A 21,644-nucleotide genomic window follows, 5' to 3' on the forward strand; every position below is an offset into this window, starting at 1 on the left:
GAGAACATCTGGATTCCTGACATTGATGTTGTCTAAAAGTGGATCAGGAAGGAAGTCATTCAACATTTTAACCTTACAACCGCCGCAGAGTTCCCCATGTTATTGTTTATCCAGGGCCTACAAATGACTAAATCAGCCGCTGGTGTCTCCTCATTCGGACCTACTGAACACACAAATAAATAAATAAATAGAATTGAACACACCTGATCCAGGTAATCAGCAGCCAGGAGGTCCAGGATAGCTGGAGAACAGGTGAGATAAATCTTAGAACCAGGTTGGCCCGTCCTGGTCTGAAGACACCCCTCAGCCCTTCGGTTTCCGGTGTTCGGCATGGACTTGTTTCCCCGGTTTTTGGTATCGTTTATTTGTTTTGTGGACTCAGATTTTGCCCCCAAAAGCCTAAAAATGATGATTATGTAATACTTTATTCTGAGATTTTGGGGAGTTTGCATTGTTTTCCATATATTCTATTAAATTAAATATCTATGTAATATTGTCTGTAACACAGGAGCACCGCAGGGAACAGTTCTGGCTCCGTTCCTGTTCACTGTCTACACGGCAGACTTCATGTCCAGCTCAGCATCTTGTCACCTGCAGAAGTTCTCGGATGACTCTGCCGTTGTCGGACCAATCACGGATGACAATGACAGAGAGTATAGAGAACTGATTCAGAACTTTGTGGACTGGTGCCAGCGGAACTACCTCCAGATTAATGCAGGGAAAACCAAGGAGCTGGTGGTGGACTTTCGCAGGCACACTCACTCTACATTAGCACCGGTGAACATCCAAGGAAGGGACATTGAGAGAGTGGATTCATACAAGTACTTGGGTGTTCACCTCAACAATAAACTGGACTGTTCACACAATACAGAAGCACTGTACAAAAAAGGACAGAGCAGGCTTTATCTGCTGAGGAGACTGAGGTCTTTTGGAGTGCAGGGATCACTCCTAAAGACTTTTTACGACTCTGTGGTGGCATCAGCCATCTTTTATGGAGCAGTCTGCTGGTGCAGCGGCATCTCGGCAGCGGACAGGAAGCGACTGAAGAAGCTGGTGAAGAAGGCCAGCTCCGTTCTGGGGCTGCCTTTGGACTCAATACAGGAGGTGGGAGAGAGGAGGATGGAGAACGACGCCCACCCCATGTATGAGTCTGTGTCCTCACTGTGCAGCTCCTTCAGCGTCAGATTGAGACATCCTAAGTGTCTGAAGGAGCGACACCGCAGGTCGTTTCTACCTTCTGCCATCAGACTTTACAACCTTAGCTGCTCCCAGTGAACCACGTCAAACAACATCATCGACTATGTCTTATCTTACCCTGTGCAATAACCGATCATATGATCATCCTGTGCAATATTTTGGAATGTATGTGTGTATATTGTGTATATAGGTGTTTATACTTACTCCATAGTCTTTTTCTTTTATATACTGCTCTCTGTTCCTGTATTGCTGCCGCAATAAGGAAATTTCCCCATGATGGGACTAATACAGGAATATCTTATCTTATCTTAAAACAAAGCTTTTGTGTTAAAAAAGAAAATAAACCGACTTTTGCTTGGCTAATTTAGAATAAGAGAAAGTGACTTTCTTGTGGAAGTACTAAACAACAGACTATCAATAAATAGTTGTTGCTTCTACTGCATATGATTGGGGGACACGGAATCTGTGCCCCTGTCGTTGTTTGAAGTAAATATGTGGGGGAAAATTGTAATTATAACCACAATAAACTCCCACAAGCCCCAGAATAAAGTATATCGAAAACATCCTTCTTTTTACGCTTTTTGAGGCAAAATCTGCTAAGAAACAAAGGCCTCCAAATCCACGCTGTCGCACAAATCAATAATGCCGGAAGTCGTGCCGCTACAGGGGAAACAAATTGTGGCAGGGGACCATATCTCAGCACAACACCGGTGAATCATCAGGTCAGAAGGTGAAGAATCTCAGAGAGATGACGCTCCTCCGTGCTAGGATCTGATTGGTTGAAAGTTGAGAAGCCCCGCCCTTCCCGCAGGCTTTCCTTGTTGCTCAACTCCGTTGTTGGAAGAGAGCTGAACGGATCACCGACCTGCTCCAGGACGCGGGTCACGGAGGAACGGGGTCGCACAGGTCAACAGGTCAGTGTCCTTCAGACCCGCTCGGTTCGGTTTCAGGTGAGGGCCGAACCTCAGGTGGCTAAGCTACCGCTAGCTGCTTTAGTTTAAGCAAGACTCACGGTCATCAGCGGAAGGGCTTCTCCAGGGCGGAGGAGGTTTCTGAGGTCCGGGTCACAGGGCTGATCCGGACCGAAGTTCAAGTCCAGAGACAGGAGAGGAGGGTGGGGGGGGGGGGCACTGATCTATGTTTAAGGGGAAAAACTACAGCAATAAAAAAAACGCATTTATAGAACAAACGTTTTTTTTTAGTTTGTTTTTCTCCAACTAGTGTGTATTTGCGCGTGCGTGTGTGTGCACGTGTTGACATGATCCACCCGGCTCACCTACATGAATAACATGCATGCAAACTGATGGGGGGGTCTGCTGCCATGCAAGGCACCAACCTGGAACCACCAGGACCAATGTTCAGCAGTTTCACTGTCTGTGCAAGGCGGGAACCGAACCTGCAGCTTCTAAGAGGTCAACCGCTCTACCTCTGCCCCACAGGGGGCCAGGGGGGGCTGATTTATTCCTCCTCTGTAGATTTTCTTCCATCTGGTCGTTTGAAAAACCCAATTAAATTGTTTTACATTAAAACTAAATGATAGTTGAACTTTTTTTTTAACCAATTTATTTTGTCTTTCAAGTGTCTGAAGTTTGTTCTTTTTAATTTATCCTTTTGTGCTTTTTATCTTTAAAAAAAACTCTTTTTCACCTGTTCTCAGAGCTACAGACGAGGTTCCTTCAGGAGTCTATAAGGTCACAGCGGAATATTATTTCTTTGTTCATGATCAGGCTGACGCCTCCCAGCATAACGGCTCAAGCGGGGCTGCAGATCAGTGGCGGTTCTGCAGATCATCAATGGTTCTGTCCTGCTTTCCTGCTATCTGTGACCCGCGTTGCTCATGCAGGCTGTTGCAACAACATCCGAGCTTCAGTCACGCAAAGCGTGGAGGAATCGCCGGGAATGACGGACGCCAAGAAAATAAAATGGATTTATGTGATTGGAGCTTTTCCAATTTGTAAAAAGTTTCAACAGAAGCTGCACATAAATACAGAATTTGATCGGATCGTCTGGTTTGCTGGATGTTGCTCAACCTGAAGACGTCTCACTCGGGTCCAAAGTTTCATCTCCTCGTGCCTCTGGGGGGGTTTCAGGGAGCTCGTGTGCTTTCAGACGTTTCAGGCGCTCGTTAGCAGGTTTCCAGATTCACCATCTCTGTAGACGGATCAGAACCAGCTTCCTCTGCTGTCATTGGGTCTCAGCAGAAACGGCGTCCATACATACAGGAGGTTCTGATCCGTTGTCTGAACGACCCACAAAGAGCCAAAAGGTCACTCTGAATCCTTTTTCCTTTGTCTTTACGCATTCATCTTCTGTAACTTGATGAAAGTTCACAGCGGCTCAGAGGAAGTTTGTCTTGGATCTGCAGTGATGACTTCTGGGAAAATGTTTCAGGAGTCGTTATTTTTCCACCTCTGTGACTTCAGAGTCATTTTCTGATCTTTAGTTTTGGGTCATTCTGTCCCGCAGCGGCGGCGGCGGCCGTCCTGGACTGAAGACCAGATTGATTTCACAAACATAAACACGCCTGAAGTCTCTAATGGGGCTCAGAAAGTTTTCCAAGTCCCCTAAGAAAACAAAAACACATGTCGAACTTATTATGGGATGGCCATAATGTTTGAGGACACGCCACCAGCTTAAGTCTACAACCACAACTGAACTTTTGTTGACCTTTCACCTCAGGAAGAGGCTACCATCTTAAATTGAAAAAAACACCTTTGCTGTGTCCGAATTCCCGCCCTTACTACTTAAAAACGATATAGTGCGGCGCAATGTAGTGCCCTGGATTTTAAAAGCAATTCGGACACCATGCTCACTACTTTTTATTTTATAAACGGCGAATATGACGTCATCAATTTCACAAAGTGAAAATCTAATTGATATGAGCGTTTCATGACAATTATTTATTAATCTAAGTGTTCAGAAGATAAAAAATGTTTATTTAAAAAATACCTTTAAATGCATTTCCTCAGCAAAAATTGTTCAAACGCAATGCATTGTGGTCTATATTTGTCAATCTAGTGAGCATCAATGCACACTGGTTTTTCTTAGAGACTTCTGGGAAATTTCTAGGGTACTCGATTTTTGGAACTGTACATTCGGACAGCCCTACAAAATGGCGACCGCCATATATAGCACACTAAGTGGTGAGTAGTGAAGGACGCAGCTCTTTAGTGCGTTACATGATGAGTTTGCGGTTCCTCGCTCATTTTGTACCGAAATTTTGTGAGACTGTAAAACATGAATCGTTGGCTCCAGCTGTAAAAAAAACACCAGCATACCGTATTAATCCAAAAATGTGGTTTCCCAGACAACCAAGACATAAAATGTTGCCGTGGAGATGAAACCAACAGAAAAGCCAAATTTCGTAAATTTCTCCCATTCAGCTCGGACTAGGATGGCACAGGGGGAGGGGCTTAAAGCAGCGGCTCAGCCAGCGAGGGCGGGGCCACACAACAGAGGGGGTTACATCATCCGTGTTTAAAAAAAAAAGATCTGAAGGGTTGAAACTCTCCCCTCTTAACCACAGATTGAATCCAGCACTCACAATGGCAGACAGTGGAAAGACGGCAGAGGGCGGAGCTGAGGCCACACAACCGGCCAATGGAGACCACGAGGTGAGGAGCATCATGAAACCTCTGATACGTTCGGACCTGCTGTTCTCTGGAAGTCGTTCCTGCCGGTTTGACACTTCCTGTCTGTCAGACCGTCGTCTCCCGGGTCACCAACTTGACCCTGGTCAGCTCGGCATGCGAGGTGGTCTCCAGCGCCTACAGCAGCACCAAAGACAGCGTGCCGCTGCTGAAGGGAGTGATGGATGCGGCCGAGTCCGGGGTCCGAACCCTGGGGGCCGCCGCCGCGGTGGGCTCCAAGCCTATCATGGACATGATTGAACCGCAGCGTAGGTCCTTCTCTCCTACATATATGGGTGATGACATCACGATGCCGGAACATATACCATCACTCTGTGAGCTTTGGGTTGTTTCCATTCATGAAGCTCAAATGTAACACAAAAACTTAACATAAATCCTCAGAATTGTTCTTTTCAGTGTAATAAATATTGGGGATGCATCGATTTGCTTTCCTCCAGATTCAGAGGAAACCACCATTTTTGGGTTTATCTTATTTGTTTGTTACACAACAACAACAAACTACAAATTCAGAAAAGCCTTTTTTTTAATTTGACAATAACTAAAATCGTTTTGTTGAGTTATACGAATGTAATGACACGATAAATGTGTTTGATGCTCTCAACCTCAACATACATGAAGAATGGATGAAACGATTGGCTCTCCCTCCGATCTGGTTCAGTGGTGTAAACGTGCGGTTTGGTTCTAAACCGAGACTGTGGCATCCCTGATAAACATCCAGCTCAACTCTCTGTGCTCTGGTTTCAGTGGCCACGGTGAACGAGTTCGCCCTGAAGGGTCTGGATAAGATGGAGGAAAAACTACCAATTCTGCACCAACCAGCAGACAAGGTCTGACGCTCCACATTCACCCTGGAATGAAGCCTTTTCTTCAAAATGTCTCTTTGTCCGTTTGTCATTCTTGTTCCCCCGGCGACGCCTTTTCACTCCGATTAGAGCTTTGATTTCGCCCTGTGTGAATGTCCTCCATATCTCTGAGTTTGGGCTCAAATCAGGGAATGAAAAACAGATGGAGGATGTAAATGGGGTCATGGTGATGACATTTCCTCTACCAAACTTTGGGCGATCATCATCACTGCCGTAGGCCTCATCAGAGGACGGATGGGACGGGCGGCGCCAACAACAGCTGCCGTTCCGGAGCAGAAATGGCGTCACCATAACCTCTTTTACCTGATGTCATTCGTGTCCCGATAGCCAATGAGGTCAAGGCCCCGCCTCCATGTGAATCTGACTTTTAGCTGGTAGTAATTTACCCCATAAGAACCGACGGTGACATCAGTGTAACAGAAAACTATCAGAAGTGGATTCTGGGGTCCAATACACATCATTTTATTTTAAAGAAAAATTGGGTCCGGGTTCTTTTGAGGTTTATAGTTTTTTATTCAAGTGGTCAGAATTTCTTTTAAAGTTTACTAGATTTACTTTATAGTTTAAACAGTCTTGAAATTGTTATTTATTTATTTTTTTAATCTACAATCTGGATTTTCCTTCACTTGACGCTGATCCTGATTGGACCGCGTCTTTGAGCGTCTCCGGTCGTTTTCCCTGCGGCGCCCCATCACGGCGTCGGTTTCTCCTCCGCCTCCCCCAGGTGGTGTCGGAGACCGTGGGAAAGGTGTACCAGTCTCTAGCGGGAGCCGTGATGGGGGGTGTGGAGCTGACCCGGGCGGCGGTCAGCGGGGGCTTCAGCTCGGTCATGAGCTCCAGGATGGGCCAGATGGTCAGCAGCGGGATGGGCCTGGCCCTGAGCCGCTCTGAGGACTGGGTGGACCACAACCTGCCGCTCACAGAGAGAGAGCTGGGTGAGTCGATGCGGTTGCCGGGGGAAACTGGATCTGGGGATCTGCCTCCTGCAGCAGGTGGAGGTGGATCAGGACCTGATGAGGCAAGAAAGAGGGTGTAGATGGGAATGCATGGTGTAAGTTCCTCTGAATTGACCTTCTGTGTTTTTGGCCGCTGAGGTGTGTGGAGTTTCCAGCTCTCACAGCTTTGACACCCAGCCACGTTACTTCAGGAGAAATTCTCGAATTCATCGTCTGATCATGAATAAGCGTGGAGCCGTGGCAGCAGCAGCAGGGCGCGTTCCTCCGCTGGTCTTCTGACTCAGATGTTTTGATCCTAAAACCACCCGAAGGATCCGTCTTTTCTTATCAGAGGTTGCGCCGCCTACGTCACCTGGCACGGCGGATGGACTTTAATCCACTTTGAATCAGCCCATTGATAGTGAGAGGAAATCAAGTCTGCACCTGTAAGATGTGAAAATGCAGCTTTTTAAAACAGTTGTACCAGAGGCACAACCTTCTACTGACACCTGCTGCTAAAATGACTAAATGAAAGGATAATGAAATACCCACAAAGCTAGTTAAGTTATAAGTTAGGGTTCTGTTGACAGCAGAAATGAAACTGAAGCATCGGTTATTTACTGCTGAGGCTGGATTCTAAAACGACCTCTGGACATCAGAACATTTGGAGTTTTTAATCTCTCCTTATCCGCTTCCAGACTCCATATTGATAAGATAAAAACGGGAAAAATGCGTCTTCAGCCAAACATTTTCTCGGTCAAATAAGCTACATTTATGATATATAAGTCTATTACCGACCGATGGCAGAAAGTTTAGCCTTGATACTCGGATCAACTTCTGCTCACGCCATCTGTAGAAACTGAAAGAAGCTGTGACAGCTCAGAGTGCAAAGGACGCTGGATAATAATTTAGACACGCGGAACCCCTTTAACGTTGGAGGACACTGAAGCTTCGCTCTTTATGAGTTTTGTCCATTTTGGGGGGTAAAAATCTGGTCGTTTCTCCATTTGAAACGATTTACCTGAAGATCTGAGAGTTTCTGCTTCTGTGGAGATTTTGAAATGTAAATTCAAGACAAATCTTTTTTCATTTAGCTCATTTAATCTACTTATTTATTTATTGGACTTTTAGGTATTTTATGGTTTTTATGTTTTATCATTTGTTCCCTTTAACCATATTTCATAACCTATTCAGCCTTTCTTTCCTTTTTAAGTCTATTATTTTATTCTTGCTGCTTTAAATCTAATGCATCTTATGACTTTTATTGTTTTTAGCTCATGTTTATAGCTGTCTTTTTTGCTAAGCACCTTGTGTTGATTAAAATTACTATATAATTAAAGTAAGTGATTGAAAGACAAAATAGTTCATGAGAAGAAACTGAAGATGAACGTCTTTTCAGAAACCAGATACTTGGAAAACGTTTTCAGATGTTTTACACAAGGTTGAAACAGATCCACTTTTGATGTAATCCAAACTTTTTAAAGCATGTCAATGAAAATGAGACTTTACCAAGTGAATTTATTTGACTGAAAACTGCTCAGACCTTTGGATGGTTGCAGCAGAAATGATCTAATTAGACCAAACATCTCTGCCCTTCAGACTTTGAAGTCTTTAATTGTCTGGTTTCCACTGTGGCGTCTTTATTTCTTATGTAACCAATAAAAAGTCTAATCCTCAAAGACGATGAAAACCTTTCAACATTTTTCGGATGATGGAGGACGTATGTAAACAGAAACTATGTCCTGGAAAGCGACACAGGTTTATGGATTTTTGGCTAAAAGTGGCATCATCATGATGAAAAGACTACTGGGAACGCTTTGAAAATAGATCAACAGATGATCAGAGTGGGACTTTTAATACGTAGAACTATGGACGTGGTTTTGTGGATCCACTTTCTTGAGTGTCGAGTTTTGTTTTTCAGCTGCTGTTGCTGAACCTACCGGCACCGAGGTGGCGACATCTTCAGACAGCCCCAGCTACTTTGTCCGTTTGGGGAAACTCTCCGCCAAAGTTCAGGAGCGAGCGCTGGAGAGTTCCCTGATCCGTGCACAGCGAGCGCGGGACGCAACCTACGCCGCCGTGGCTCAGATCACCAGCACCCTGGACCTGGTGGAGAGCGCCCGTGCCGGTCTGGGTGCGGCAGGTAACCAAATCGGAGAAGCCTCTGAGCAGCTGCTGCAGCACTGGAAGGAGTGGAAGCAGCAGAAGCAGGAAAGTGCGCAGTCGGAAGCAGACGGGAGCACCGGAGGTGCGCAGTCGGAAGCAGACGGGAGCACCGGAGGTGCGCAGTCGGAGGCAGACGGGAGCACCGGACGCACGCCATCGGAGACAGACACACAGGAATCTGAGGTCAGGGTGAACTTCACTAATCACTTCCAAATGAACTGTTCTTTTGAATTGTAGGATCGCCATCAAAAGTCACAACAACAGAAAAACATTTCCCAGAAACAAACAGAATCAGAATCCTTTTATTGTCATTGTACATGGTAATACAATGAAATTGCAGCAACAATAACTGCATGCTAACTGTCATAGTGTTGCATTTTATTCATTTATAGATGCATCATTAACAGTTTTCCCTCTTTTTCTTTGTCATATGGCTTTATGCCGTAAGGTTTAAAGTTTTCATTTCCTCTGCATCCTCCCAGCAGCTTGAATGGCGGGCCCTCTCCATGGTACAGGACTTAAGTCAGCAGCTGAGGTCGGCGTGCTCCAGCGTGGTGTCAAGTGCCCAGGGTCTGCCGGCCGCAGTGCAGGAACAGCTGACCAACGCACGGCAAGCTGCCGACGAGCTGCAGTCCTCTCTGGGGGGGGCGTCCAACATCACTCCTGTCCTGTTAGAGCGAAGCCGTCATCAGCTGACACAAGTACATGTTTGTTTGACTTATGTACACTTTTTGAGGATGAACTTTGCTTGGCTTCATTTACCTCGCCGTCACTTTACACATTTAGTCTGAATTCACTGCAGAGGGGGCTCCACCGTCTTTCAGGGTGTCCGAATCTATAATTCTAAAGTCCGGTGCCCTGGAAATCTACCAGAAGTCTCTGCATAAAAGCATTTTGCATCAATGCTCACTAATTAAGAAAATGTATTTTTCTTAATGAATCATTCAAGTTTTCGTTATAAGAACAAAGCGGATTCATAAATAGTCTTCGTAGACATTTGTATGTGTCAGGTTTTTAATTTGCAAACGGGTGACGCCATATTCACCGTTTAAAAAATAAATATAATTGTGAGCATGTCCAAAGATTAAAATCCTGGGAAGTGGATTGTCCCGAACTATATAGTCTTTTGGGGATAGGAAAGGGGGGGGTGAATTCGGACAACGCCTGAAGTCTTCATCACATGCTCCCATAAAGGGGGGGCTTGACCCGTACGGGTCCTGTGAGTTTTTGGGTTGTCCGGGTCCGTGGAAGCTGCATCTTAAGGGGAGCGCGGGTGTGTTGTGCAGTTCCCTTGAGGCTCGTACGACCACCTTAACGGACGTCATGAAAATGGAATGTACCGTTGTCGTGCATGTGTATCGTGAAGTATTCGTAAGGGTAATAATGGAAGTTACACACACGGGTGATGCTGTCCTACGGCGTCCTTACGCCACACTCTAGTAGTCGTTCGTGTGGAGTGAGTACTGGCTCCTTACTGACCACATGCTGATCTGATTGTCTAATTTCCTAATTTCTAAACCCCAGGCTGCAGCAAGGAGCGCGCACGTACCATGTGAACAGCGCTAACGGGCTCCTGGTACAGTCTGCAGGATTTGAGGGCGGGGTTAAAATATGAAAAAAATCCTTACGACACGCCTGCGTCTCACCTACGCCCCCCCTTACGTTTTGTGTTCACTGTTCTCCCCAGCATGACCATAGAACAAATGTGCATGAAGGTTTCCTCTCTGAGCTCACTCACCGACAAAGTATTAAGGCCACTTTAAAAATAGATAATTCTACAAGAGTAAAAATTCACATTTATGCAAAAAAAAGTTGTAATTTTACTAGAATAAACTTGTAAAATTACTAGAAAAAAGGCATAACCTTACAAGGAAAAGCTATGCTTTTTTGCAGAAGGAGTTGGTGGTGTAAGCCATCCATGCAGCCATACATGTCGATGCCATAAGGGTTTAGTTTATCAGTGGAATCTACTTGTGGACCTGTGCTGCAAGTTTGCCCAGTTTCCTGCAAATTCTTTTCAACATCTGTATACTTATTATAAGTCCATGTTGGTTCACTGACAGATGTACTATTTCCTTATTTGTGAAACTGATGCTGAAGTAACAGCTTATTTACGAAGCGCTCTACATGTCTGACATCCTATATAGGTTGCTTTTTTGTTGTTTATATCTTCCTTAGTAAACTGGCTTTTGCCTCATATTTATTACTTTAATTTCGTTAATCTTCAATTTATCTATAACCTATGAAATTACAAATTAAAACAGGAAGTTCTTATGAACTTGTTTTTATTGTTTAAAAAAAAGTACAATTTTTATTTGGCAACATGAGAAATTCTTCCATCCTCCATAGCAACCGTTTGAAATGATGATGTTCTGGGTTTTTCCCAGGTCCAGAACTCCCTGGATGGTGTCATGGAGTACCTTCTGCATAACACGCCACTCAATTGGCTGGTTGGACCGTTTGTTGCTCAGAGGGGTGAGGAGGAGCCCGCAGATGTGGCGATGGAGCAGATGACCCCCCGAAAGTGAAGACCTCCAATGCTTATCAGCGGCTGTGGGGATGGAGACGCACTGTTTACTGTAGATTGAGCCATTTTTGAAGATAAGAAGTGTCTATTAAAAAAACTAAATGTTTTGTCATACTCTTATTTTTTAATGTGAGATTCTTGACTACATTTCTATTCAGAAAAAAAAACAGAGTTTAAATAGAAGTCCTTATTTTTTCCTTTGGAAGTCTTGATTTTGCTTGTGAATGTAATTCTATGTAAGGTGCTGTTTCCTTTAAAACATCACTGTGCAGCTTCAGATGAATAAAAAAGCAGACAAATGTAATGTTTGTGTGTCATTAAGCCGCATTCCTTCAGTGTTTGGCGCAGACGTTGTGCACTTTCTTCGCGGAGCTTCGCGTGAACTTCGCTGTCTTTTCTCGCCCGGTGACGTCATGGTTCTTGTTCCGAATGTCGCGAGCTCGCTCAGGGGCCGAGGCCGCGCGCTGGGTTGGATTCAACTTGTAGAAATCTGAAGTCCAAGGTCGTTGACAGTCCTCGGTTTGTCCAAATTCAGGTATTTGACTCAGTCCTGGACTCGCAGTTCGGACTTTTCTACCATGATGACGGTTTTTTAACTACGTAAAATGCGGCCGCGAATCGCTGCGGTTGGGGGTTGACTGATTATGCTAGCGCCACAGCTAATGCTAGCATCTAGCAAACGGCCTTAATTCGAGTAAATCAAACGTAGTCGTTTATTGTTGGAAAGAACCGACACGTTGGGCTTTCCACTCTGGTAATCTCAATTAAGACGAGGCAAACAACCGTGTTTTCTGCCTCTGCGTTGGTGTTGTCATGAGAAAACGGCGACCGAACCGAAGCTGTTTGCTAACGTTCGTGTTTGCTTTTTCAGCCATCCGAGCTCGGGACACCGATTGTTGTCTTTTTCTCTTTTTTCTTTTTACAGCCGTCCGTTGAAAGTCGTGCTGTTTTAATTAAGCAACTTTCTTTGGTAACTGTCGCGCCATGTTTTGTCGTTCAGGGAGGGGGGGGGGGTTGTTGTTTTTTAAGAAGTCCTCTCGGGTTGTTGTTCGGACTAACTTTGTCCGGAAAATATCTGGTTTTCGTGCGGAAGGAATGAGTTTGTTTCATGTTTTCTGCGTACAAGTTAATCATTTTCGAGACTTATTATTATCAGTGGTTTTGTTCCTGTCAGTTCTTGCTGAGACATGTTTTTTTATTTTTTATGTGCTGTACATTTCTGATACTAATATGTTTATTTGGGTTAAGAGTTAGTAGTGTGGTTACTGTCCTGCATATAAGCGGCTGCTCTCAGTCATCACTCCCCTAACCCTAAGTTGGGCTGAATGTTTGCCGTTATCTCGACTCTCCGTGTTCACAGCTGGAACATCTGTCCAGGGAGGCTCAGGCTCCTGCAGGTTCTAGCTGTGGTCCCTCAGACTCAGAGGAGCCGTCATCCTTCCTTTGACCCCGTTTTCACATCTGCTAACTAACTAACTTGTGTATCGCATTTTCAGGAAAATCCTCTCCCATTCCCCTTGCCCCCTCTGTCAGAGCATGGCTCAGGAGACCAATCAGACGCAAGTGCCAATGCTTTGTACTATGGGATGTGGTTTCTACGGTAACCCCCGCACCAATGGCATGTGCTCTGTCTGCTACAAGGAACATCTGCAGAGACAACAGGGAGGAGGGCGATCCAGCCCCCCAGCAGAGAAAGGTTGGTCGATAAAACCAACAACCTTTACTTCTTCTTCTTTGGTTCTGATGTATGTTAAAGACTTGGTGTGAGATTTGACTGCATGGTGGCATCAGATTGGAGGAGTCTATTTTAGCAACACAAACACTTAGACTTTTGAGATCCATCAATAAAGCCCCTCTCTGATCATCTTTTGATCTGTTTTCAATCCTTTCTTGGTGGTCTTTTAATCCAGATTATGGCGTTTTTAGCCAAAACTCAAAAACCTGTATCGTTTTCCAGGACATAGTTTCTGCAGAGCGGCAGGAGTTCATTAGAAATTCTCCTGAGTTGTGGAAGGGACTTTTGGCACGGAGTAATCCAACCCAATTTCCCATCCACCATCTGTTTACACTCTCTCCCGCTAGCTTACAGCCCCTCACAACTCCAACCTAACATTAGCGGTGCAACAAAAATGGCGAGCAACGTTAGAGCTATCCAGCCGAACAGTTTAGATCCAGATTGCAGCTCAGACGAAGAAAACAAAGACACACATGGATCTATTTGTCTGCAGGTGGATGATCAGAACAGGGAGCTTGTAGCCCCGCCGCTGTAGCACCGTCACCGCTACAAGCTTTTTTCTAACGCCAATAACTCTAACGCCTACTCCTGATTTACAACAATTTAAATAATTACTCAAAAACTTAATTCCAAGCTTAATCTTCTTTATGTATGTCCTCCATCATTAGGAAAAAGCCACAAGAACATGCTAAAAACACAATTTTTATCAGAGTGGGTTTTTAAAAACTAGCCGAGAAGACTGTAATGTTTTTGCTCCAAGAGCAGGTTTTGTTGTGATGTTTGTGGTATCAGACTGTTGTGTTCCCACACAGCGGCCACATCACCCTCAAGAGCAGCTGCTGTTACTGTGGAGGGGACAAGCTCAGAGCTCAATACAGATGTACAAGCATCTCCACCCGAGGAACAAACCAGCAGGTACGGGACATGAAGCCAAAGACCACCATAAAGTCTGATGAATGTTGAGAAAGTACATCAGAACTGTAAAAACCTACAGAGTTACTTTGAAGTAGTCTTGAAAATGATTCGTATGTATTTTAAAGTTTACCAAAAAGGTTATTTTTCTCAATTATGTGAATTTTTATGTTTGCACTTCTTTTTTTTCCCCCTCTTTGTTTTAGTCCTAGTTCTCCGAGCCCAGTAACTCAGCAGATGACAACAATGAGCATTTCCCAAGAGTCCGGAGCTGTAGAAGCAGATCAAGCAGAAACAGAGGAGGGGGACGATGAAGATACTTCCAACAGCACAGGTAAGCCGCACATTTCCCGCCATTTTCTGTTCCCTGCACTTATCTTTAGAAAACATCAACTTTTCTTTTTCGTCGATGATTTCTTATTGTTTAAATTATGAAAGTTTGTTGATCTCTTTAGCTCCAAAACGGGTAATTTCTTTATTTAAAAATTATATTAACGTTTTAAAAATTATTTCAAAGCATGATTATATTATACCTTTGAATCTTCTTTATTGTTTTAGTGTCTTAAAACTGTTCATAAAATTCTCTCATAGCACATTTTTGTTCTGTGTCCTAAATGTAAAGAATATACAGTTGACAAAAACCCTAAATCTCTTAGTAAAACTTTTATAGTACCAAAAAAACTTTAAAAAAATGTGATTTATTATTATGCATATTTAGTATTTGTACTATTATTTATCATTTTGGTTTTATTTTGGGTGGCAATCCCTGATGCATCTGGATTCTGATTGGACAGGGATTTTTGTCTAAACTGTTTTCGTTCAATCTTAGATTTTATAAACCAGGAATACAAATATTAAAACTGAGTCTTGAATCACACAAGAAAAAATCTGTAGTTTAAAGTGGATCTTTTGTTTAGTGAACTTTTCTAGTTTGATAGACATTAGGTCACTCTTTAAAAACTATAATTAATATAGTTAATTTATAGTTAATCATAACTATAATTATAAATAAAAAACTAAATTTGATGTTTGTATTTTTTATCCTATAATAATTCACCTTTTTTCAGCTTTAATGCACTTTTTACAATATTATTATCATAAATGTCTGACCGAACGTCATTCTTTGAATGCAGAAACCTTTGTATAGACTGACAACACGTCATGTTATGTAAGATGATGCAATATTTGTTTTATTTTTGCTCTTATTTTTTTCTTTCATCTTCTGTTCATTTATGTATTTTTATGAAAATGATTCGACCTTATTTTAAAGTTTTTTAATTTTTCAAGTAAGATTTTTTGCTTTTAAATTAATTAATTGCTGATGCTCCTTCTCCTTTTCCCAGAACCAGCCAGTGAAGCAGCACAAGCTTCTTCAGATGGTGAACAAACTCCTGACAAAAACAAGAAGAAGAACCGCTGCTTCTCCTGCAGAAAAAAAGTGGGCCTTACCGGTGAGCAGCTCAGTCGTTGGGATGTGTTGGTGCCGATCGCTGAATGTTGCTTCAGTCGCTTGAAAATCGCATCTGCCAGGACAGTCTCTCCCTTATGGGTTATGAAGCTTTCTGACGCGGAAACTTTGGTTCATATAAATATTCTTCCATCTTTTTAACTCGTGTCGATGCTAACGCGATGCTAGTTCAGATGTGTTTCTTTTTAGCCGACGTTTATATTTGTAGAAAGAAAGAAACCGATGTTTGTTCAGCTTCGCCTTAACTTACAAAAACCAACATTTGACCCTTTAACACTGGAGATGTCGCCAGCGACACCTAAATAACAAACGCTCTTTGACATTCAGTAACTCTTTATGCCATCTATGCAATTAAAGTCATTCCAGCAGATTCAGAGAAAAGCAGCTTTGTGTCATTATGTAACACATTACTGACTTAAAATGTTGCATAACAGCGTAAAGGTGCTTTTCTCTGCCACTGAATCAGCTGATTTATGTTGATCGCGTCAACGGTTGAAGAGTTACGGTAGTCAAACAAACGTAAACCCTGGAGCCAAAGCTCCGCTGCTAAAGGATTATGGGAGAATCAGTTGTTACGTGTTCTTCTATGTAACCCTGTTCTTATACTCGACGTCTTTCTCACCCTCTGCAGCTGCTGCCACAGGCTGAAGTCAGGTTTCTCTAATGTTTAATTAAAGCTTCCAGACCCATAATTACAATCGCTGCCTTTAAAAAGTTCAAATGAAATCTCAGTCAGGAATGTAGTGTAATGATTATTGGTTTTGGTATGGATCCTCTTTTTCTCTTGTCACATTCAAACTCTGGGGTAAAAACAAGAACATGAAGCAGAAGGAGCTGAACTAATCCATTCTTCATCATTTACTCGTTTTATTCAATAACTTTAAGAATTTACATGTTTCCTCTCAGTCATTCTTTATGACGGCAGAAATGCTTTGTTCACACCAAACCCGTTTGCATGTCGTATTTGCGTCTGCCGCTCTTTTTTGCCGCGCGTGAAATTCACTGCTTGTCCAAAATTGGGTCCATTGGGTTCACTGGACGCTCTCAATGCGTGTGGGAGGAGCTTCTGTCCTCTTCACGACACGGGAGCATTGACTGTATGACTGCATGAAAGACGAGGATGACCTTCAGAAATCTGGTTTGATTATTTTTGCAGAGTTCTATGGAAGCGTCAGTAATCACGTCTCCGTGTCAAGATTTGTGACATCATTCAGAGGTTCTCCCGGTACGGTGAACTTCACCGTCTACCGCAGGAGCTGCGTCTGAACGGCGGCGCCGTTAGCGGCGTCTTTTTGTTGTCGTCTCGATGCAAATAAGAAAAATGTCCTTAAGTTCAGGAGGAGAACGAACGGCAATAATCAGATTGGTTTTGGACTCCGCCCTCTGATCGTGTCATCTGCATGTCACAGGGCATAGCTGAGTTCCTGATTGGTTGACATGACACAAATTGTTTGACAAAATTCAGATATTTGAACTCTAGAAACCTCCCGACACCCAAAACACGCTGGTGCCGCTGCACCACAATGCATCCGGCGCTCAAATTGTGCCGCTGGACCTCTGATCGTGCCCCGCCTCCCCCACGGGAATGGCGTTCGGCGTGAACGCAGCTTAAGAACGTGTCATCCTAAAGCCTGGTTGTGTGACTGTCCTGTCTTCTCCTCAAGGTTTCGACTGTCGCTGTGGCAACCTGTTCTGCGCCATCCACCGTTACTCCGACAAACACGACTGTCCCTACGATTACCGGAGTGCGGCCGCCGCACGCATACGCAAAGAGAACCCCATCGTGGTGGCCGAGAAAATTCAGAAGTTATGAGGACAAAAGTCTCAATAAAAGTCTCCCGGAGTTGAACAATGGCGACCTGGACGGAAAAAAACACCTGAAATCATGACTTTGTGTGTGGATGCGAGTTAAAGGTGGGTGGGGCGGGTGAATGTGGCTGCAGCCACATGCCGGACGTTTCTCCTACTAGCATTACCCTCTCTCCGCTAGTGACTTCAGCTGAGCCCGAGTGCTTCTCGTATGCCTGTGTTTATATGAAAGTGTGTGTGTGTGTGTGTGTGTGTGTGCACGTTAGCTTGGGGGGGGGGGTTGATGGACACTTGTGATGCTGTGGGTTGGAGGAATTTTTTTCTTTTAACCCTCTTCCCTCCTCTTGTGTCTCAACTTTGAGGCTTTGTGTACATTCAATTTATACAATCCCTGCATAAAGATAGAAGGAAATATTTGCTGAGGACTGTGACTGAATGCAAACAGAGGAGAACTCAGGAGGTCTCTTGAATTTTAATGAAACTTTTTCAGCAAGACCTTCAAGTGTTTAGGGATATACGAAGATGGATGGAGAAAATGATGTCAACTTCTTTGTGAATTGCCCCCCCCCCCCCCCCCCCCCCCCCCCCAACCACTTGAGGATCTGATCTGCACGTCAAGCCCAAAAGACTCAGCATTTTACAGACGTGTCTCTTTATATAGATATAGAATGGGGAGGGAAAGGTCGGGGCGAATCCAGAAATCGACTTGGATGAGTAATTGAGTTCTTTTTTTTTTTTTTTTTTTTGAGTGTGACATCAGATGATCTATATTAATATATTGTGGTTAGCTTGAATTGTGTGATTGCATTTTATTTATTTTTATCCTTGTGGAGGATTGGCAGCAAATCATCGAGATTTGCACGTTTTAGTTCATATTTAGAAAAACCGTCTTCATCATGCGACCACACAAGAAGAAAACGGAGGAGGCCGGACTTGGTGGAGCCAAATTCTGAATGTTGTGCATCAGGTTCCTTCGTTTGGACGTCGGTCACACAGAAGTCTGCCGGACGTTCCGGTCACGCGCCTACTTGGTTTGGTTCAGCATCTGGGTTGTCTGAGCCGTTGAACGAGCTCACAGAGAACATTTGCCTTCTTCATTTGATGCAACGTTCTGGCTAAAGAAGGGCGCCGTGATCTCCTGTACGATTCTTTCTAACCACCAGCAGACCACTGACACATGCTGAATGAAAACTGACCGGGGTTGCTGGGACTTATGGGTTCAACCACAACAAAGATTGTTGCCGTGCTGCAAAGCGGCGTGCCGTGCTGGGCGTCAGAGGTCCACCGCTACCTCTCGCTGGCTCCAGCTGAGAGCGTCTGACCTGCATGAGTGGAACCTGTCAGACCAACAGAGCTGGAGCCTTCAGGTTGGAGTGAACACGGCGCCACCCTCCCCTAAAAAGTGTAAATAACATCTAAAGAGAAATGTTTGCCAAGTAATCAAAGAGTGGGGGGTATGAGGTAAAGAGAAGTTGAAAGTATTTAAGTGCTTTTCATAATTTTCAAAGAAGGGGGGGCATGAATATGTACTCTGCTCGTTCTCCTTTTCCTGTTCCGTGTAATAAGCAGCTGAAAGCCGTTGTCTCTGACGTGTCTCTGTGAAAACGCCTTTCACAATAGTCTGATTAACTTCCACGCATTCTGTTCTCATCTTTTCCCACCTTTTCCGTTGGATGGGACGGAAAGGTTCGGGTTCTTCTTGTCCGAGTTCCCGTCTGGATCTCACTGACGGCACACAACTGATCTGCCGACACACCTCAGATTCTGTGAGGGTGTAGCTGGAACTGAATCAGGAGTTTTTCTCGACTCGTATGAGGAACTGCATTTAAAACGCATAACTGGTTTTTTATGGAATCATCTGGGCAGGAAACCCAATTCGAACATTTATTTCCGAGAGTCGAAAAGTTATAAGTAACCTCCTGACTACCAGAAATGGAAATGTGTTTTCTGTAGAGGACATTTCTAAAACCTGAACATCTCCCAACCACTGCAGACCCCTGAATGAACTCCTTTTGGGATCTATTGGGACAATTAGGGCTTTTCAGTGATACCAAATGTGAGGGGGCGGAGCTCTGGGAACTGTAGGTTATGGTGGATTTTTTTTTTTAAAAAAAGTTTTTTTTTAACTGGGCAGCATTTTTCTTTATTTCTGGTAGTCAGGAGGAAATGTACGACATCTTTAGGAGCTAACACGCTACAAAACCAACAAACAAGATGCTTCCGGTGAAAGACGGTTATCCACCCAAACACTATGTTGATCAATACAAACTGAGGAATTTTAACAGAGAAACTGTCACTTTTTTTGGAAGGTTTCTTAGAATTTTGTATATCTGTCAACAAAACGCATGAACCGTTAGTGTTGGTGGACATCTGTGAGTAACTGGGATGATGAGGTGGTGCCTAAAGTGGAACCTGGTTGTCTCCTCTCCTGTAGTTAAGACATAAAAACCTGTCTGGAGGCCAGATAACGTGAAGGTCTGCAGATCTGGAGATGGGTTGATGCTGCTTCATTTATCATAGCAGACCTTTGCTTCACAGATGAAGAACGGCCGTTGAGCTGAGTAAACCAGGCTTCCACATATCATCCATCCCACCATTAACCTGCTTTTTCTTCTAAAAGTACGAATGTAAACCTGCAGAATTCTAATAACGGGTCGCTTTTCGCTTTCTTCCTGCTTTTCGGCTCTTCTCCAGTAAAGGATGGACGCTCACTTGTCTTTCATGTTCTGAGGGACGGACACCCCTCGTGGTTATGACTGTGTGTGACCAGTTAGGGCTAGCATTCCAATAAAAACATCTAGTGACACCAGTAAAGACACAACTCTTCTTCTGTTGCATTTATTCCATTTTCCGTTTCCACTATACTCTTAGAAAAGTTTCTTTTATGCAAAGGTTGTGGTTGATGATGAATAACTTTAATTATTTTGATGATTGGTTGGAGTTTGTTTCACCGCAGAGATTAAGACGGATGAAGTTTTGTTTATTCACGATTAAGCTGTAAGGAAATGTCATGAAAAACCTTTTTTGATGCAATTGTCCCCTAAAACACCGCCATTGTTTTACTTTTTTGGTTTCTTTTCAGAAATAGGATTGTATGATGTATAAGAGTAAGTATAAAACAATAAAATCACAATTTATTTTAATTTACGTTTGTCTTTTTCCTTTTCCTCAAACCTGTGACCACATCTGCTTTGGTTTACCATTATACACTTTATTAGCTTTTAAACAATACTTTAAACTTAGAATAATAATTTTTAAAAAAATTATTTATTTTTATTGTTTTTCTATTTCCTTTTTTCTTTTGTAGTTTAAAGGAAAGATTGTTGGTGTGGATACAATAAGTGTTTAGTTAGGTTTAGGTATTTTCACACTAAAAGCAGTTAAAGTGAAGGTTTTCAATCAAGCGTTTAAGCTTTTCTCTGAAGGGAAACGTTTGAATGTTTGAACTAAACATTTTAAAAACACTTTTTTTTTAAAGGAAATGAACTGAAGATTCAGAGTGAAAACGTACTTTACAACAAAATTATTGTTTTATGTAAAAATGTTATTCGCTAAGCAACTTTATTACCGGTAGGTAACAAAACATGTATTTCAATGAAATGGTCACTACTTGAAACTTCATTTCAAAACAGTCAAAACAATCATTTCTTCAAAAATTTTCCAATCTCCCTAAGATTGGAAAATGTACTAAATGTTTTTTTTTTCAGAAACTCAAAAAAAGCAAAATATTTTTAGAATTTACCGTAATTTCCGGACTACAAGCCGCTACTTTTTTCCTGCGCTTACAGCCCTGCGGCTTATTCAGTGACGCGGCTAATTTATAGATTTAATTAGCGGCCGCCATGTACGTACTATCGAACTCAGTGAAAAGTTTGAATTCTCTATCTAACACCAAGCACAAGTCATTTATATTCAATACACCTCTAAGCAGCCAAACAGCATGGACTTGACTTCAGGTCTTAGACACTTCAGTCATGGTTCAACAAAATGAAACACGCATGCCCGGCCGCATCCCAGAATCCTTTGGTGCCATTAGACCCAACGTGCACCAGATCGCCGCTACAATATGATGAAGCTTTCAAGTTAAAAGCAATCGTTAAAAGCAGCGTAAAAAAGTCCACCGTCACCAATGGGTTTGGAAAAGCCGGTTTGCTGCGTGACAGAGAGAACAGCGCATGGAGTGAATTTACACTCCATTTACGGTTTCTAAGGAAACCGTAAAAGCGGAATTTTGCTTTGAAAAACTCACAGCCTCCGTGTGAGCTGGAGACATCTTCTCCTGCTGATTGAGCTGCGGGGCCGATGGCAGTCTGAAGGCTCCCACACGTAACAACGCACCCGCCCCTCATACACAAAACGTACAGTATTAAGTCTGATTGCTC

At 43.3% G+C, this 21,644-nt stretch overlaps 2 protein-coding genes across 8 annotated transcripts; both read left to right on the plus strand.

The window, feature by feature from the left end:
* Window positions 1-1,898: 1,898 nt before the first annotated feature.
* Window positions 1,899-11,642, plus strand: plin3 (perilipin 3). Of its 4 annotated transcripts, none has more exons than XM_078946684.1 (9): window positions 1,970-2,111; window positions 4,724-4,811; window positions 4,900-5,095; window positions 5,592-5,674; window positions 6,435-6,645; window positions 8,567-8,860; window positions 8,894-8,994; window positions 9,294-9,512; window positions 11,199-11,642. In XM_078946684.1, exons 2-9 carry the CDS (start codon window positions 4,743-4,745, stop codon window positions 11,337-11,339), a joined length of 1,314 nt encoding a protein of 437 aa, XP_078802810.1. In that variant the 5' UTR covers window positions 1,970-2,111; window positions 4,724-4,742; the 3' UTR covers window positions 11,340-11,642. The 4 variants fall into 4 exon arrangements, with proteins under 4 accessions (XP_011472785.1, XP_004068379.1, XP_078802810.1 ...); XM_078946685.1 differs by having other exon boundaries at window positions 9,297-9,512; XM_011474483.4 differs by having other exon boundaries at window positions 1,899-2,111; window positions 8,567-8,994.
* Window positions 11,643-11,682: 40 nt separating this feature from the next.
* On the plus strand, window positions 11,683-20,405 carry zgc:77486 (AN1-type zinc finger protein 5). 4 transcript variants are annotated; one of them, XM_023954530.2, is made up of 6 exons: window positions 11,683-11,873; window positions 12,835-13,034; window positions 13,886-13,988; window positions 14,192-14,319; window positions 15,329-15,436; window positions 17,118-20,405. In XM_023954530.2, exons 2-6 carry the CDS (start codon window positions 12,875-12,877, stop codon window positions 17,264-17,266), a joined length of 648 nt encoding a protein of 215 aa, XP_023810298.1. In that variant the 5' UTR covers window positions 11,683-11,873; window positions 12,835-12,874; the 3' UTR covers window positions 17,267-20,405. The 4 variants fall into 4 exon arrangements, with proteins under 4 accessions (XP_023810298.1, XP_078802813.1, XP_078802812.1 ...); XM_078946687.1 differs by lacking the exon at window positions 11,683-11,873 and adding an exon at window positions 12,069-12,092; XM_078946686.1 differs by lacking the exon at window positions 11,683-11,873 and adding an exon at window positions 12,073-12,308.
* Window positions 20,406-21,644: the final 1,239 nt, after the last annotated feature.

This window comes from Oryzias latipes, chromosome 4, assembly GCF_053564925.1.
Source record: "Oryzias latipes strain Hd-rR chromosome 4, Olatipes_Hd-rR_3.1".
Lineage (NCBI taxonomy): Eukaryota > Metazoa > Chordata > Actinopteri > Beloniformes > Adrianichthyidae > Oryzias > Oryzias latipes.